Source organism: Bos javanicus, chromosome 12 (genome assembly GCF_032452875.1).
Source record: "Bos javanicus breed banteng chromosome 12, ARS-OSU_banteng_1.0, whole genome shotgun sequence".
Taxonomy (NCBI): Eukaryota; Metazoa; Chordata; class Mammalia; order Artiodactyla; family Bovidae; genus Bos; species Bos javanicus.
In genome coordinates, this window is record NC_083879.1 from 16524008 (window position 1) to 16541459 (window position 17452).

Here is a 17452-nt window from a genome sequence, read left to right on the forward strand (position 1 = left end):
ACTGGTTTCTGCTAATGAGAAATAAATATACGTGCGTGTACACACACACACACACACACACACACACACACACACACAGAGGCAGCTTTTAAATTGCTTTGAAATAAACTTCCTTGACTATTTGAACTAGGATTCCAACAAAAACACAAATTAATGCAAAGTGTGAATATAGTATAATTAATATTTAAAATTACCTAACCATGCCAGAAATCATAACAAGAACAGCTTAATTTATTGACTCAAGTGGCATCTGGCATGGATTACTTGGGTTTCAGAATTTTGGCATTTTAGGAATATGTGCCTGACCTTAGAGCAACGGGAGACCTGGTTTTAATTGGAAACAAGTTTTGTCCAGTTTGGAGGAATTGTGGTTCCTGTTTTTAAACCTTACTATTTTTCTAGTCACACCCTGTCCAGGTAAATCTAACAGGTGAGGCGTGTTCCTCTCCCACATGAGCACTGGTGTGAACCGGGGCTCACTCTGTGGGGATCACCTTCCACCATCATGCTAAATGCAGAGCACTTCTGGTGCTCTCCTGCACGGCCCATACCCATGCTCCAAGATGACAGCTGACACTGATTATTGAGTAAGTTCTCCTACAGTCTCAGGAGAAAGGGAATTCTTGACTCCATCAGTCGTGACCCTCCAGTGGCTGAGCTAAAGACGATATGAACTGAGCTGGTGCCCTGGCTGGTGAGCATCCTGGAAAACCGGTAGCCTTTTCCTCACGAGGAACACTCAGCCTCAGCCCCAAGCAAGAGCAGGTGTGAGATCAGACAGGAAGGGTGGAAGTCCAAACTAGAGTTACCTGCATCAGCAGAAGCTGTCAGCTGGGAAGGCTTGAAAAAAGCCCTGCCATCCTCAGGACATGGGGGACCGGACACAGTCTTGGAGCTCGTGATCAGAGACGTGTGAGGACAGCATCTTGGAAGCCCTGCCCGCTCTTCCTTCAAGGTAACAGAGGAGTCACTGCCATTGCCAGCTGTGCCCCAGGCAGAGGAGCTGCCCAGAGAGTCTGTGGTGTCCTTCGGCAGTGATGTCTCCACCACGGAGTCACCAAGAGACAAGGGTGAAGTGCCCAAGGGAGATTTGGTGTTGGACGCAGTGTGGCTGTCTCTGTTCCCCACTGCGAGCACCTGGGGGGATGCATCCTGCAGCTGTTGCTGCGCACACGGAGGGTTAATCCAGGCAGCTCTGTGCCTTGTGAACCTGATGTCTGATGGGCAGAAGGGGTGCTCAGTGTCCAGGAGGCTGGGCAAGCCATCAGTGTTGCCTGGGTCATCGCTGACCCCTTCCCAGGGGTCCACAGGTGAGTCCTGCCGGCCCGAAGACTGTGACACCATCTTCAGGGCTCAGGGCTAGTGTGAACTCCCTTGTGCTGTTGGACTGGACCTTGAACTCACCACATGGTGAGTTGGAGGGCTGGAGAGCTTATCTGCAATGAGTGAGAAACATTTACCATAAACAAGGGCTCAATCATATTTTTTTAACTCCACATTCTTATGAGGAAGCAAAGAAACTTCATGTTTCAACAGAGTCTGGATTTTTCCCTATACAACACAGTAAACTCCACTTAGATTTACAAGTAAAATATTAATAAATAAGTTGGCCATAAAACTAGCAGCAAATGTAAGGGATATGACACTGAGATAGGAAAGGGGTTTCAAAGCATAAAAATAATTCTTTTCATGCAAGGATAAAGCCGTATAAGGATACTGCTGATAAAAAACTAAAACAACAGCAAAATGTAAAACATCCCATGCATTATTTCAAAATTAAATGTCAAACCCAAAATGGGAATGCTGCCTAGGAGTAAAGACATGTTTTTGTAGGTTTTTAAATTATTATTATTGGGGTATAATTGCTTTACAATGTTGTGTTAGTATCTGCTGTACAAAAGAAGTGAATCAGCTCTAAGTATACCTATATCCCCTCCCTCTTGGATATTCCTCCCAACCCCCACCCCACCCTTCTGGGTCATCACAGAGCACTGAGCTGAGCTGCCTGCTTAACAGTAGGTTCCCACTAGCTAGCTATTTTACATATGGTAGTATATGTATGTTTCTTCTTTTTATTTAGTTTGTGGTCGTATTTCAACAAAGTGGACCCATGGCATGTGAAACCGAGAACAACCAACAGCACTAAAAACTTGGTTTTGTGTAACTTTACACGAGCTTATGAAACTTACTTAGATTATAAAAGCAATAAAAATTCATGATTTGCTTACAATATCTAAAGAACACACTGTGATCTAGATGCTGTCTTTTTAAAACGGTCCACTCGCTTTTTAGCTCCATTTTTAGCATTAGTAAATTAGGCAATGATTACAATGTTGAGAGCGACACAGATGAGAAGCACTCGTCACTAATTACAGCCCAGCACGTGTGTCTTCCTAACACTCTCCCACTGTCCCTCACATTGTAAAGCTGAGCCTTCAACAGTCACTGTGAGATTGGCAAGGGGAAGGTTTAGCAATGAAGGTGTCTGCTTGGACACTGAGCCTAAATGAAGGGTGAAGTCCATGGGTACAGTTCAATGAGCCGAGGCTCTGGTCCTCATAAAGTTCCAGGCCTTTAAACGTCATCTTTATGTATACAGGTGACTCCCACATAGATCTGTATTCCTGACCTCCCCTGACCTCCCCTGAACTCCAGACGAGTGTATCCTACTGCTTATTTGACATTTGTCTAGGGGCATCACACCTGATATATCCAAAGAAACACCGATTTCTGCACTGCCCCCCCACCCCGCCCCTCCAGCCAAATCTGCTCCTTCCTGGTTTTCCCCATCTCAGGAAACATACCCCCGCCCCAGTTGCTGAAGTCTCAAATCTAGGAGTCATCATGACCCTATCTTCCAGAGCTCTCCATCTTTAACCCACCAGCAAGCTTATTCCTGAACTTCCCCAGTAGCTCAGAGGTAAAGAATCTGCCTGCTGATGCAGGAGAGGCAGGAGACTTAGGTCCGATCTCTGGGTGGGGAAGATCCCTGGAGGAGGAAATGGCAACCCAATCTGGTATTCTTGTCTAGGAAATCCCAAGGAGAAAGGATCCTGGCAGGTTACAGTCCATGGAGTCACAGAGAGTCAGACGTGACTGAGCACAACAACAACGAGCTTACATCTACAGCTGCCACCTAGTCTAAGGCACCATTTTTCCAGTGGTCTCCCTGATTCTTCTCTCACCTGCTTATAATCAAGTTATTCAGAGATATCTTTTATAAATCTAAATCAATCCCCTATCTGACCCTGTCAACTACACATTGGCACTTGCCGTCTACCTCTACAAGGATTAAACGAGACGCTGAAGCTACTGATTTTCAACACTCCCTGAAGGGGTTCAGGGTGGATAGCAGAAAGGAGGCACCCTGTGCTCCGGGGGCGAGCAGGACCGGCAGGATAGGTCTCCAGATAGTTAGATGTTTTCAGGAGCTGATTTTATGATCCAACTCGTATATCTCCTCATATCTAGAAAAGCCCTAAAATCCTTCATGGTGATGACTACTCATGACTAGCAGAAAGCATCACGAAGACTAGCAGAAAACTTTTGGGAAAATATGTGCTTGATTGCATATACTCTCGCAATACTAAAATCACATATATACTGACCTTCCCCCGCCTCCTTGGAGCAGTTTCTCAGAGCTATCAGAGGTGCTGTCTCCCAGGCGAGACCCCTCATTTTGCCTCAAATAAAACTTAACTCACAGGCTTCCCTGGTGGCTCAGTAGTAAAGAATCCACCTGCCAATGCAGGAGACACAAGTTCGATCCCTGGACTGGGAAGATCCCACCTGCTGACGAGCAACTAAGCCTGTGCACCACAACCACTGAGCCAGTGCTCTACAGCCCAGGAACTCAACTACTGAGCCCATGAGCTGCAACTAGAGAAAAGCCTGTGCAGCAACAAAGACCCAGCACAGCTAAAAAATATATAAATGAAAATTATATAATTATAAATCACATCAATACTTACATTAATAATTATAAATTATATTAATATAAATAAAATTATATAAAATAAAACTTAACTTGTAACTCTCACGTATATTTTTTAAAGTTGACAACTCCCACCTCCATCATAGCTTCCCATTAAATCTTGAATAAAATCCAAAATCCTTACCTTGGTCTCCACGCACGACACAACCCTGTCCTGCAGACTTCTCTGGCCTGTCCACCCTCTGTCAGTCCCAGCTACGAAGCAAGCTCTTGACTCCCACAAGCTCTTGTTCAGCTTCTGTTCTAGTCCCTCTGCGTGGACGGCTCTCCCCTCAAATGACCACACATCTGACACCTTCCTGTCTTATATACTCCTGGGTTTATGAATGACTTCCTCAAAGAAGTCTTTCCTAACCACCACACAGTTCCTTGGTTACACCTTATCACACCACTTTGCTTAATCTTCAGCACAGCAGCTGTCACTTCCTGCTGCTTACTGTCATCCTCGTCTACCTCTCCACCCCCGACTAGAAGCTCCAGGAAAGCAGGGGCCTTGTCTCAGAGTGGCCGATGGGGGCTCAGTAAGAGCTACAGACTGAGTGAACAAATCCACCAAAATGAAAACAGAGTTACAGGCTAGAGAAAAGACTTCTGTGATTGATACAACTGCTGTAGTATCATGGCAGACCTTCTCATCAGAGATGAGAGTGAGTCCCTGTTTCCTAAAGATATGAAATTTTTCTCACCCAATGCTTACAAATAGACCCAAAAAGGCAATGTGAAAATCGTTCTAAAAATCTTTGGGTTTTCTTGATTTGGGGGTCTTCCATTCTAGGTCACAGCTTTTGGAGTGATGCAGGAGACAATGTTGTTCAGTCACTAAGTCGTGTCCGACTCTTTGTGACCCCATGGACTGTAATCCACCAGGCTCCTCTGTCCATAGCATTTCCCAGGCAAGAATACTGGAATGGCTCGCCATTTCCTTCTCCAGGAGATCTTTCCAGACCAGGAATCAAACCTATGTCTCCTGCATTGGGAGACAGATTCTTTACCACTGAGCTACCAAGGAAGACTGATGCAGGAGACAGACAGACAGACATATATGTGTGTGTGTGTGTGTGTGTGTGTGTGTGTGTGTGTACACCAACTCAATGGACATGAGTTTGCATAAACTCCGGGAGTTGGTGATGGACAGGGAGGCCTGGCGTCCTGCAGTCCATGGATTCACAAAGAGTCAGACACAGCTGAGCGACTGGACTGAACTGAATGTGTATATATATGCCATCCTGAGAACACAATCTCCAGATCATCAGTCACAAAATATCACAGGATTTGGCGATAAACTGCCAGCTGTCACTATCTGAAGTGTTTCATCTTCCTTCTCCTGAGCTCAAATCCCACCTGTGCCCCAATTTCTGTCACACATCTTTTCCTCTCCAGTAATTTCAAGTTATAATTACAAAAAAAAAAAAAAAGCCAACCCATGACTATGGTTTTATAAAATGCCCCAAACATAGAAGTCTAGAGTAAAAAGTGAGGCCTTCTCATCACACCAAGCCCCACCAACCCCAATTCTTTCCCAGAAATAACACTGTTAACCATTTTATTCCTTCCAGATCTTCTATGAATTAACATACATATGTCAGATCAGAAGATTTGTCATGTTTTCTTTTTTATACACACGTGATCACATGGGACATATGCTGAATATACTTTCTTTTTCTCTCAATAATATGTCTTGAGGGCACATACTCTTTTTTTTTTTAAACTATCTTACCACTTTTAGGGTATAAATGTATCATAATTTCTTAGTCATATTCCTATTAATGAAAATTTATCTTCAGTTTTTTACTATAATAAAATATACAGCAATGAACATCTTCACATAGCTTTTGTTGATTTTCTTTTATTATATCTTTTCTTTTACTACTTCTAATTTTAGTTCTCAGCCCATGGCCTGTGATAATCTTACTACTTCCAAAAGAATGGAGCTATGTAAGTCATGTTTTATTCTCATATTTCTACATATCATATTTAGTTTTCTGTGATAGATGATTACAGCTGAGAAATCATATGGTAAGTAATAGTGTGATCCCTGTGTTTTTATAAACAGATTAAAGTTAATAATTCAAAGAGAATGATGTTAATTATGAGCCTCTCAGATATGGAAACAACTGCACTGAGCAAAAACAGACTTTCTTATAAAAAGTAATTTTCAGAAGCAGGTGCTTGTTCTACTTCCTTCTAGAAAAATGTTCTTGTTTCACACAAAGAGCCCACAGATCTTGGCTGTGCCAGGTTATAAAATAAGAACTTTTTAGAGCGGGAATAGAACCACAGAAATTCAAGCTATATCTAAGGTCACAGCTGGGTAGTGGCAGAGAAAGGATGGCAAGCCAGGCTGAACACTCATTAAGAAGCAGGAGTTTCCCTGAGAGGCACTTGAACACAGAGGGTACAGCAATGATTGGAAACAAAGTCCAGTTCCTGGTGAGAAGATATCGTCTCTATCTCTTGATCTTTGGGGCAACAGATGATTCATGAGCTATCAAGAAATTGTTGCTGGTTATGTTGCTTATTGCCACACTGGTTACAAACTGTAATTCAACTAAACAGATATTTATTGAGCATATACTACATGACTGGCATTGTTTTTGTTTTGGTAGCACGGGGAGGTAACAGTGGTGACTAAGATAAGCTTCCTGCCTTCCAGTAGCCTACATTCTGCCAGAGAGGGGACAGGGACTAAGCACATACGTTGATACATCACAGGTACTAACTGGCAGTAGATCATCTGAATCTAAGGAATGATTGGCATCTTCTCAAAGTCCTTCCCACTGTCATAAATGAGCTCCTTTGGATCAGAGATGCTTATGTGCAAAGATAAAAATCAATCTCCAACCACATATTAAAGGAAGAGAAATTTAGTTGCAAAGCTTACTGTCATTGCTACTGGGATTTTCCTTTTGAGAGTAAACACAGGCCAGATTACTAGTTAACACATGGGCAGCAGCAAAGGCCCTAGACAAAGGAGAGACTCCAGGACTTCCCCCACCCACCCTAAGTCATTCTGGAAGGTCCCTGTGCACTGGACTCAGTGGTCCCACTGAGAATGACTGGGGTACAACATCCACTCCAAAGATGCAACCTTTGCAAAAGGGGAAGATGACTCATTGTGAGCCACCATGACCTCTAGAGTGGCCCCCCAAAGCCCAGTAGATCACAGTATTAGTCGCTCAGTGGTGTCCGACTCTCTCTGATCCCACGGACTGTAGCCCACCAGGTTCCTCTGTCCATGGGATTCTCCAGGCAAGAATGTGAAGTGCGTTGCCATTCCCTTCAAGAGGGGATCTTCCCAACCCAGTATCGAACCCAGGTCTTCTGCATTGCAAGCAGATTCTTTACCATCTGAGTCACCAGGGAGGCCCAAGCAGCCAGCGTTTTGATGGTAGATAAACACCTTTAGCAGCCAATACCCCTAACAATCTTAAAGATACTCGATGAATAGGTAAAGTACGTCAGGTTTAGGATCTGGGGTTTTCTCTGCCTCAGCATTAACTAGTGCCTGAACACATCGCTGGGAGCATCAGAGTAAAGGCTCAGCTTAAATGTTATCTTCTCAGATCGGCCTCCCTGGTTACCCTATAAATAATGGCAACTGCCCATCCCTAATAGCTCCTCTCCCCCTTGGCAACTCTATTTTTTTCCTCCTTACTCCTCACCACTAATCATCATTTTGTTTAACCTCAATGACTAACACCCACTCGAATGTAAAATCTTTGAGGGCTCTTTTTATTTATTTATTTGGCTGCACTGGGTTTTAGTTGCAGCATGTAGGATCTTTGACCTTTGTTGGGGAGTGTAGGACCTAGTTCCCTGACCAGGGATTAAACCCGGGCCCCTTGCATTGGGAATGCAGTCTTAGCCACTAGGGAAGTCCCCAGGTTTTGGGGTTTTTTTGTTTTAATTGGAGAAGCATTGCTTTACAATGCTGTGTTAGTTTCTGCTGTACAATGAAGTGAATCAGTGATGTAATTTTTATTTTGATCACTGCTCTGCCCCTGGTATCTAGAACAGGGGCACATAATAGATAGGTGCCCAACAAATACATTGAGTGTATGAATAAAAGAATGAACAAACTCACCAATAGTACCTAAGCATGGTTATATTGGCTATTTCTGTTGCCTAAGAAAGGAATCCAAGAACAGGCATCACCCTGTAGAAGAAACTGGAGATCACGACCTAAAACGGCTGCCAACAATTTCCTTAGAACAGAGGATGTTAGAGAAGAGAAATCGCACACAAGAGTTGAGCGTGAAAGGTCACATTCATTCTTTGCAGCTTTGTGGTGTCTTAGTGAGCATGCCCAGTAAGAGACAGAAGCAACCAGAGACTGAAACGATCTTGAGCCATGCCACGTGAGCCCTTTGGTTAAGACAGTTCCCCAGAACCTCTTCCCATCTCTCTGTATCCACTTCCCTTTGTGTTTTGACTTTAAACAAAGGCTCATATCCCTCCAGGACATCTGCAGACTCCAGCAATCACAGCTCACCCAGAAATCATCAAGATGCCCACTAAGGAGACTTCGCGGCTTCCATGTCAGGGGCTGGGAATCGGAGTCAACTGCAGTTTGCAGACAGCTGTACCTTCCCTGCGCATGTGCTGCACACTGTGCTCTCAAGAGAACAGCGCAGGGAGCAAGCAGTACCAGCCTGCAGAGGTGGCTGGTGGCACCACCTGACTCCTCTCTGGGCAGCTTAACCTTGGCAGTGACCCTTACTCGTGAAGGTCATTTGTCAGAAGAACACAGAGGAAGGACAGAAAGCAGGGTGGGGTGGGAAGGGGAAGACCCAGCCAGGGCAGAGGTCAAGGAACCCCAGATATTTGCCTAAGAAGACTTCAGGGTTGCCCAAGATGCACAAATGACTGACTTCCGCTGTGGTCACTGCATATGTCACACTTAACACTCTCATTCTGCACAGTGAAAAGTTATGACGTTTCAGGTGTTCTTAGGCCAGTCTGGGAACTGAAGTGCAGCCCATCAAGGGACTCGCCCAAAGTCTATTAGCAATCAGCAGAACAAAAATAAAAGTCCGACACCTGATGCAAAGCTCCTTCCCCTGGTAGTTACGTGTTCCATGTGGGCTGAAAGTAGCAGGATATTTTCAATTTCCTTAGCAAAGTAATTTTAAGAATTTCCCCATCAGATATGTCACAAGCATGGGATTAAGAACCACACCGCTGCATATATTTGATCCCATGCCTTTAGAACAGTTGTCCCCAGAATTTTATATGACTTCCTATTTGATATGACTATTTACTTATAAATCTTACATATGCATAGATATTCTGATACATTGTGTAACTATAAGGCATTGTTGAAACAGATCCAAGAGCATAGCATTTTGTTCTTGCTTTCCAATGACTCATCTTGTACCCTAAAGGTACATAACTTCCCCTTTAGGGACCACTGCTCAAGTAATGCTTTACTCAAAATCTTACATACAAAAGTCAATAACAAAAAAGACTTATACATGAATATAATTAGATAACTAAATAAGACTTAGAAAAATATTAATATAAAAGTTTACCCAAAGTAAGGCTAGGTACCTGTACTTGAAAAATGGCTAGATTCCCATGTTTGGGCCAAATATTGGGTTGGAAAAATCCAGATGAACTTTTTGGCCAGTTCAATAAAGTGGGGAGCCATATTAGACAACAGTTTGAGAGTTCTGCAAAAGGTTCAACACACAGTTACATGAGCAAGCAATCCCATTCCTGGCTACATGTCCCAGAGAAACAAAAGTATATGTTAACATAAAAACTCCCATGTAAATATTCTTAAATTGAGATATATTTCAGTTTAAGGGTACAGCATAATGATTTCATTTACATACATCATGAAGCCATTATCACAGTAAGTTTAGTGAACATCCATCCTCTCATAAAGTCATAAAAGTAAAGAAAGAGAAAGAAATATTTTTCCTCGTGAAGAGAACGCTCAGGATTCACCCTCTTGACGACATTCACACATAACACACAGCAGTGTTACATATATTCATCCTGTTGTACATTCCAACTCTAGTACTTATTTATCTTAGAACTGGAAGTCTGTACCTTCGACGGCTTTTATCCAGGTGTCCCTCCCCGCTCCCTCCACTGTCATCACTGGCGACCAAATGTCTGATCTCCTCTTTTAAAATTTGTTTTTGGAGTATAGTTGACCTCCTACACTGTAATAGTTCCTGTTACACAACACAGTGATTTGTTATTTCTATACACACATGAGTGTTAGCGGCAGCATTGTTCAGAACAGTTAAAAAGTAGAAACAACCCAAATGTCCATCGATCAATAAATAAAGGATGCTACTCTGGCCACCTGATGTGAAGAGCCAATTCACTGGAAGAGACCCTGATGCTAGGAAAGATTGAGGGCAGGAGGAGAAGGGGGACGACAGAGGATGAGATGGTTGGATGGCATCACCAACTCAATGAACGTGAGTTTGACCAAACACCAGGAGATGGTGAAGGAAAAGGAAGCCTGGCATGCTGTAGTTCATGGGGTCGCAAAGAGTTGAACACAACACAGCAACTGGACAGACAGACAGCCATACAGTGTAACATCGTTCAGCCATAGTAAGAAGGGAAGTACTAATACATGCTACAATATGACTGAGCCCTGAAAACATCCTACTAAGTGAAAGAACTCATTGACAAAAAATAGTTATTTCTTTATGAATGAATGAAATTGTCCAGAATAGGCAAACCCATAGAGACAGAAAGTACATTAGCAGTTCCTTTGGGGGATGGGAAGATAGGGGCGACAGGTAAAAATATCTTTCTGAGGTTCTAAATGTTTTCAAATCAACTATGGTAATGCTGTCACATATCTGTGAAGACAGGAAAACCACTGGATTGTACACTTCCAATGGGTGAATTTATGTGATGTCAATTCTATCTGCATCTCAATAATGCTGTTGAAAAAATGAAATGGGCCAAGGCCATCTCCCTTCCAAAAGGTCTAGCAAGACTAGAGATTCTGTTAGTCTGTGGACCACGGGCATCCAAGGAGCATGAGCTGAGAGTGAGGCTGAGAACGGTGGAGCTGAAAGGTGAAAGGGGAAATAGAGACTAGACAAAGGCAGCAGGAATAAATATGCCGAAAGGAAGTATGGAGAGGGAGAGGGAGAGAGCAAGAAGTAAGAATGCCACAACTGAACCTTGCAGGAAAACCCCCAAGGGCCGGTAACGACACCACCACCATCGGTGAGATGGCTGAGTTCCGGGCACTGCTTGTTTGCGCTGAGGGTTCCAGGCGTCCACCCTTCTCTTTACACCAGCACTGCAGGGGAGCTTCTACTGGTCCCAATTTATAGATGGGACGACAAAGTCAGAGCGGTTAGGTATCATGGTCATGTTCAGTTAAGTGCCTATCTTTCAGAAACATATACAGAAGGATTTAGAATGGATAGAATTTCTTGGATGTGTTTAAAATAATACAGCGGGAAGGTCCGGGGAGGGATATGGTTGAAACACGATGGGCCACGCTGATCATTGTTAAAGATGGGAGGAGGGCACATGGACTGTTCTGTCTACGTACTGTTTGAAATTTTCGATAAGACAATCCCAGGTTAAAAACAAACGAACACCCTTCAACATGTGCTATGTCTTTCTGTGTCCCCGAGTTACCTGTCTGTCCTCCTCACCTGTCACCTCTACAACCTATGCCTCTATACCCCTCTGCACCCTACACCCTTCTACCCTCCTCTTCCCACCCCCGTCCTGATCTTATTCAAGTCTACCTTTGGACTGAGACATTCCCCATCACCCTTTTAAAAGCTGCATCCCTACAAGCGTACACTCTCCCCATTTACTGACCTACTGTGCTCCATAGCACTTAGCCTCTGATTGCTTACCCATCAGCAGTCATTCATTACTAACTCCTGGAGGGCGTTTACTACATGCCTGACATGGTTCTAAGCTTTCTAAACACATACACACACATTCAATCCTCCTAACAACCTAAGAGGTAGATATGACCACACCATCTTTATTTCACAGAAGAGAAACTGAGGCACAGTTAGTCAATGGAGCCAGTTTCCAACCCAGGCTAGTCTTGCTCCCAGTCCACGCTCTTACCCACAACACCACAGGGGTGAAGGGAAGACTTACATCTCATGGACTTAACCATCTCTCCAGAAGATTATCAGTCACCAAGCAGAGAGTAGCTGCTGGGAGCCGGTTACATTGGTAACACTGACACAGTGACCTCCCCCAGCCCAAATCTCCATACAGACCAGAGTCTAAACTAACAGTGAGAACCCCAGCCCCAGAAAAAGATTGTATGTAGGGCATAGACAGTTCAAATGATCTGACAATTGAACCATATTGTTTAAAGTACCCTTGGGACTTCCCTGGTTGCCCAGTGGTTAAGACTTCACCTTCTAATGCAGGAGATGTGGGTTCATACCAGGTTGGGGAGCTAAAATCTCACATGCCTCCAGGCCAAAAAAACAAAACATAAAACAGAAACAATATTGTAACAAATTCCATAAAGACTTTAAAAATGGTCCACATTAAAAAAAAAAAAAGCAAACTTAAAAAAAATGCCCTTAAAAGTAAGTATATTCAGAAGTTCAAGTTTCCTCACCTACCAGATTTAAAGTGGCCGTCCTCAATTTCCAAACAAAGAGAGAACACAGGAATAACTTACATACATTTTCAGGACTTAGTTGTTCTCTGACTCACTATAGCTTGTTGGAATAAAAGAACGTATAAGAATATAAGGATAAAAAAATAAAACCCTCCACCCTCCAATTTTCATCACCTGAAATCAACCACAGAAAAGCATGAGTTGGCCCTGGGTGCCATTCAATGTTCCCTGCCAGAAAACGATTGAGGTCTAATTTGCGTTTATCTCTTTTAATGACGGTAATGCTAAGGATCTAAGAGAAGAAACTAAAGACTTTTTTAAAAACAATTTTCAGACATAATTGCTGGGCAAATCACCCCATGTGTAGTTCCCTCCAGGTTTTATTTATTTGCCATCTGCCAGTCATTTGTTACAGCTGACAAAAACAGGACTCTGAAACTTCCCTTTACACTCTGAGAAGCATTTCTTTCCAGTTCACACTCCACGTTCCAGTGAGAAATAAAGCATTCACTCAACATAGGATCGGAGAAGGCAATGGCAGGCCACTCCAGTACTCTTGCCTGGAAAATCCCATGGACGGAGGAGCCTGGTGGGCTGCAGTCCATGGGGTCATGAAGAGTTGGACACGACTGAGAGACTTCACTTTCACTTTTCACTTTCATGCATTGGAGAAGGAAATGGCAACCCAAGCCAGTGTTCTTGCCTGGAGAATCCCAGGGACGGGGAGCCTGGTGGGCTGCCGTCTATGGGGTCGCACAGAGTCGGACACGACTGAAGCGACTTAGCAGCAGCAGCAAAATAGGATTATTAGCACTGTTTTGTCCATGAGAGAAGTGAGGATCAGAAAAAGGAAGTAAAGACCACACAGCAGGGCTTCCCTGGTGGCTCAGTGGTATAGAATCTGCCTGCCAATGCTGCAGACACAGGTTCGACCCCTGATCTGAGAAGATGCCACAAGCCCCAAAGCAACTAGGTAGGCCCATGTGCCGCAACTATTGAGCCCAAGAGCCATAACTACGAAAGCCCGTGAGCCCTAGAGCCCATGCTCCAGCAGCAAAAGAAGCCACCACAACAAGAACCTACGCACCGCATTGAAGAGCCATCCTAGGAAGCAGCAATGAAGACCCAGCACGGCCAAAAATAAAATTAAAAAAAAAAATAAAGACCACACAGCAATTTGGCAACTAGTTCAGCATCCAGGATCCCTGCTCCAAAGCCTTCAGTCTCTCTCACCCCGGCTGCGAGAAAACCCAGTGCAGATGTTAAGAAGAAGAAGAAGAAGAAAAAAAAGAGTACCAATCAATTACAATCATTATGCCAATCGAAGAGAAATTCCTCATTGCTCACTGTGTGACCTTGGGCAAGGCACTCAAACTCTCTGTGCTTCAGTTTCTTTACAGATTGTTGTGAGAACTAAATGGACTGTAATATGCATATCTGAGTCTGGCACACAACAGTCTAAAAGTTGGCTTTATTATCACCATCAGGGTTATTTTATAAGATTTACAGTTCTGTGCAAGACAGTCTCAGTTGTATTTCCCAAACTCTTAAATGAGTCATCTTTCAACTCCTTTTAGTTAAAATGGAAAAGCCAATCAGAGGTCCTATTTGGTATCATAAAAAGATAAAATATGACACAAGCGCTCTAGTATTGCTCACGTTTATAATCTCTGGAAGGCTGGACATGCTTATCTAAAAAGGACTGCTTAAATTTTAACAGTAAGGCAACCAACCAACCATGCAAATCTCTCCTTTCAGTATTAGAAATATGAATCTAAAATTAGTAATAAGAGAAACTACTCAGATTCCTCCCTGCTATTATCATGTGCTGTGTGTGACTTGTGTAGGAAACATATCCAGAGCTCCCATCTTCCTCTGAAGATGTTCGAATTAAAATGCTTATTCTTGGATGTCTACCCTTGGCTCTGACAGAATTTTCCCGTCAGAAAACAAGAACTCCAACTTCAGAAAATGTTTTTGGAGCTAACTGATCTCCCAGAGAATATGCCCAATCAAATCTAACCCCTCAGGGGCTTCTCCGGTGGCTCAGTGGGAAAGAATCTCCCTGGCAATGAGGGAGGCCCGGTTGGATCCCTGATGGGGAAAGATCCCACATGCCACGTGGCAACTAAGTCCAGCGAGCCACAGCTACTGAGGCTGTGCTCTAGAGCCCCATGTTCTGCAACAAGACAAGTCACTGCAATGAGAAGCCCCCAAACGCAGCTAAAATAAGCAGAGTAGCCCCGACTCGCTGCAACTAAAGAAAGCTTGCACACAGGAAAACCCCTGCAAAGCCATAAATAAATAAAAATTTTAAAAAACCTCTAAGTCCCCCCCCACCTAGCCGCTACAACGACGACTTTCAACTTTGCTCAACTCTCAGAGCACCGCTCCCACTTTGTACACGTCCTAAAGTTGATGAACCAAGCAAAGTTCTCATGCCCTGATGGCACACTCTGTTGGGCAGAGTAACTGGCGCCTGTGCCGTGAAGAGGAATGGCAACAAGAAATTGAGAAATCGGCACATCTCACCCGGCAGGTAACCAGGAAAACTCCAGCGCTGCTGAGAAGGTCCTTATCTCCGCTACAAGCAAGGTTCGGTTAGGGGCCAGGAAGGAGGTGTGGTCTGCGATGCTAAATTTGTAGAAACCACAGGTGATGCTTTTCAAAACCCCACCCTCCCTCCGTTATCTTCCAAACCACCCAGGGAGGTGGAGCACCTCCGATCCTCCCACGTCTCACGCGAGCAAACTGAAGTTCAACGAGGTTTCCTGATTTGCCGAGACCTATTATTCGACTTCAGGACAGGGTCCAAGACACCCAAGTCGGCCGAACCCCAGTCCTTTGCACTCTTGCCTGCAAACCTATTTAAAGATCCTTTCAAATTGCACTGTAGTAACACAGGGCAGCGCTTGATCATCCCCTTTCCTTTGGGTCTTCATTCCCATTGAGGCTAGATGACCCCTCTTCGGAACGTTCTCTACAGTCCCCAAGCTGACAGCATCAACTCCGCGGGAGATCGGTAGCAAACCTCCCGTGCGGTCACCGGCCAGGTGGGGTGAGGGTGAAACGCAACGGGCGCGTCCCCGCCACAATCTCAGCAGGTGGATCCCACACCTGGCGCTCGGCCGAAGAGAAGCCCCGTGCGCCGCTTTCGGGCTCTCACCTACTTCGGTTAAGCCGCAGAAAGTGGCTGTGCCAGTAGTTTATTGGGGCGTGTTGGGGAGGTGGTCCTCTGGGGGGCCCTCGCCATCTGGGTAAGCGCTTTTGTGGAACCGAGAAAAGCCACTCTGCATCCGGGACCGCTTCAGGGTCTGCGCTCACGGGAGAGTCGCTCTGCGCCCTGCATGTCTGGCGGTCCGGCTCCTGCGCCCCTCCGGACCCAAGCCGAGCACAGGGTCGCCCACCACCCCGCACTTCATCCCTTTGCAGGTCAACTCCGCAAAGATCTCCCCGGGTCGGGGGGACTCAGCATTGCCCTGACCTATCTTGGGGTCCCCCTCCCCCGCACTCTCCGCTGTGCGCACGCCTCTCTGGCATCCCTTCCACCACCCTCCTCGCCCTCCCCCGCCTCCCGGGCCGGGTTCCGCTCACCTCAGCGGCGGAAAAGCCAGCTGGGCGCCGCGCGTCGGCTCCTCTACGGGCCCGGCTCCGAGCGGCGTCGCGAGGTCACTGCGCCCCCCAGCGACGGAGAGAGGGGGCGACGAGGGGGTAGCGGCGCCCTGACACCGTCCCCCGCCCACATCTCCCCGCGCCAGCCAAAAATATCCCGGGCTCCAGCAGCAAATCCGAGAAACGCCCCCAGCGGAGCGAAGCGCCACTTCCCCGCCTGCTGCTCGCTGGGAGGCGACGGGGAGGCGAGCTGGAAGGAACGCGGGCCCCCTGCCCTCCTCCCGACCCCGGGCCCTGGGTGGCGCGGGCTGGGGTCCGCCGGAGCAGCTGCGCACCCCGCCCCCAGCTCTCCGCCCGGTTGCCTCCGGAAACCCCTCCCTAACCCTAGCCGGGGGACTCGGATGGAACCTTGCTTTCCGGGGTGGAAACGAGATCATCACAGACCTGGCGGACGTCCACGCCCAACCCCAGAGTCCCAGACGGGTGGTCTCTAGCACCAGTACAATTGCCTGAAATGATTATCTTAGCCATTTGGATTCAAGTGTGCGCTGCAAGCTCTGGGCCTGGCGGGGACCTGCAACTTACCCGGAGCGTGAGCCACGTCTCACTGACCTCAGCGGGCTGCACCCCGCGGAACCCCACCCGGAGGACGCCAGGGTCAGCATCCGTCCAACCTAATCGTCCTTGTCCGCTGGCAGCCAGGGTTTAGAATCCCATCACAGCTGTGCCGCGGGGAGCACGCGCATCGCGGGGGAGGCTGGGGAGAAGCAACCAACCAATACAGAAAGTTTTCACAAATAGAAACCCAAGCCCTGACAGTTTCTACGGCCGAATGCATCACGTCCCACACCACCCCCCAGGGAGTTTCAGCGCGCTCCAGCAGCGCCCCCATCGTCTGCTGGGGAAAGAATCTCCCAGTTACCTGCCGGGTAACAACACACAGGTGAGCCAGTCCTGGCTGGCTTAGAAGAGGCCCTTCTGCTCGGTAAAACCAAACCCGCACCGCACTCCTTTTAGGTTCTTTGGCTTTGCCCTGTGTCAGTTCCAGGTTGTGTAACCACGTCGCAGGTGTTTGGGGCTATATTGCCGGGTGTCTCTTCGGAACACCCCCCCTCCTAGGTGCAGTCTGGCATGGAGTAGTTAAGGGGCAGCGCCGCGTTGACGTGGCTTCTTGGATGAAGCCCTAAGTGAGAATCAGGATCACGAGCCAAATGAGTGCGTGCTATCAATTACCCGCTTCCTTTGAGGAGGTG

The 17452-nt window shown here is 46.1% G+C and overlaps 1 protein-coding gene across 5 annotated transcripts in view; it reads right to left on the reverse strand.

The window, feature by feature from the left end:
* Positions 1 to 16923, reverse strand: part of RUBCNL (rubicon like autophagy enhancer) — a 40589-nt gene extending 23666 nt beyond the window's left edge. For 2 of the 5 annotated variants that reach the window (XM_061434578.1, XM_061434574.1), the window contains exons 1-2: positions 4119 to 4279; positions 810 to 1436 (exon numbers count right to left, since the gene is read on the reverse strand). In XM_061434578.1, the coding sequence (XP_061290562.1) occupies positions 810 to 1344 (535 nt within the window). In that variant the 5' untranslated portion in view covers positions 1345 to 1436; positions 4119 to 4279. Of the gene's footprint in view, positions 1 to 809; positions 4086 to 4118; positions 4280 to 16181; positions 16272 to 16784 lie in introns of those variants that run through there. The other 3 variants (XM_061434575.1, XM_061434576.1, XM_061434577.1) reach the window with 3 other exon arrangements.
* Between the last annotated feature and the right edge of the window lie 529 nt (positions 16924 to 17452).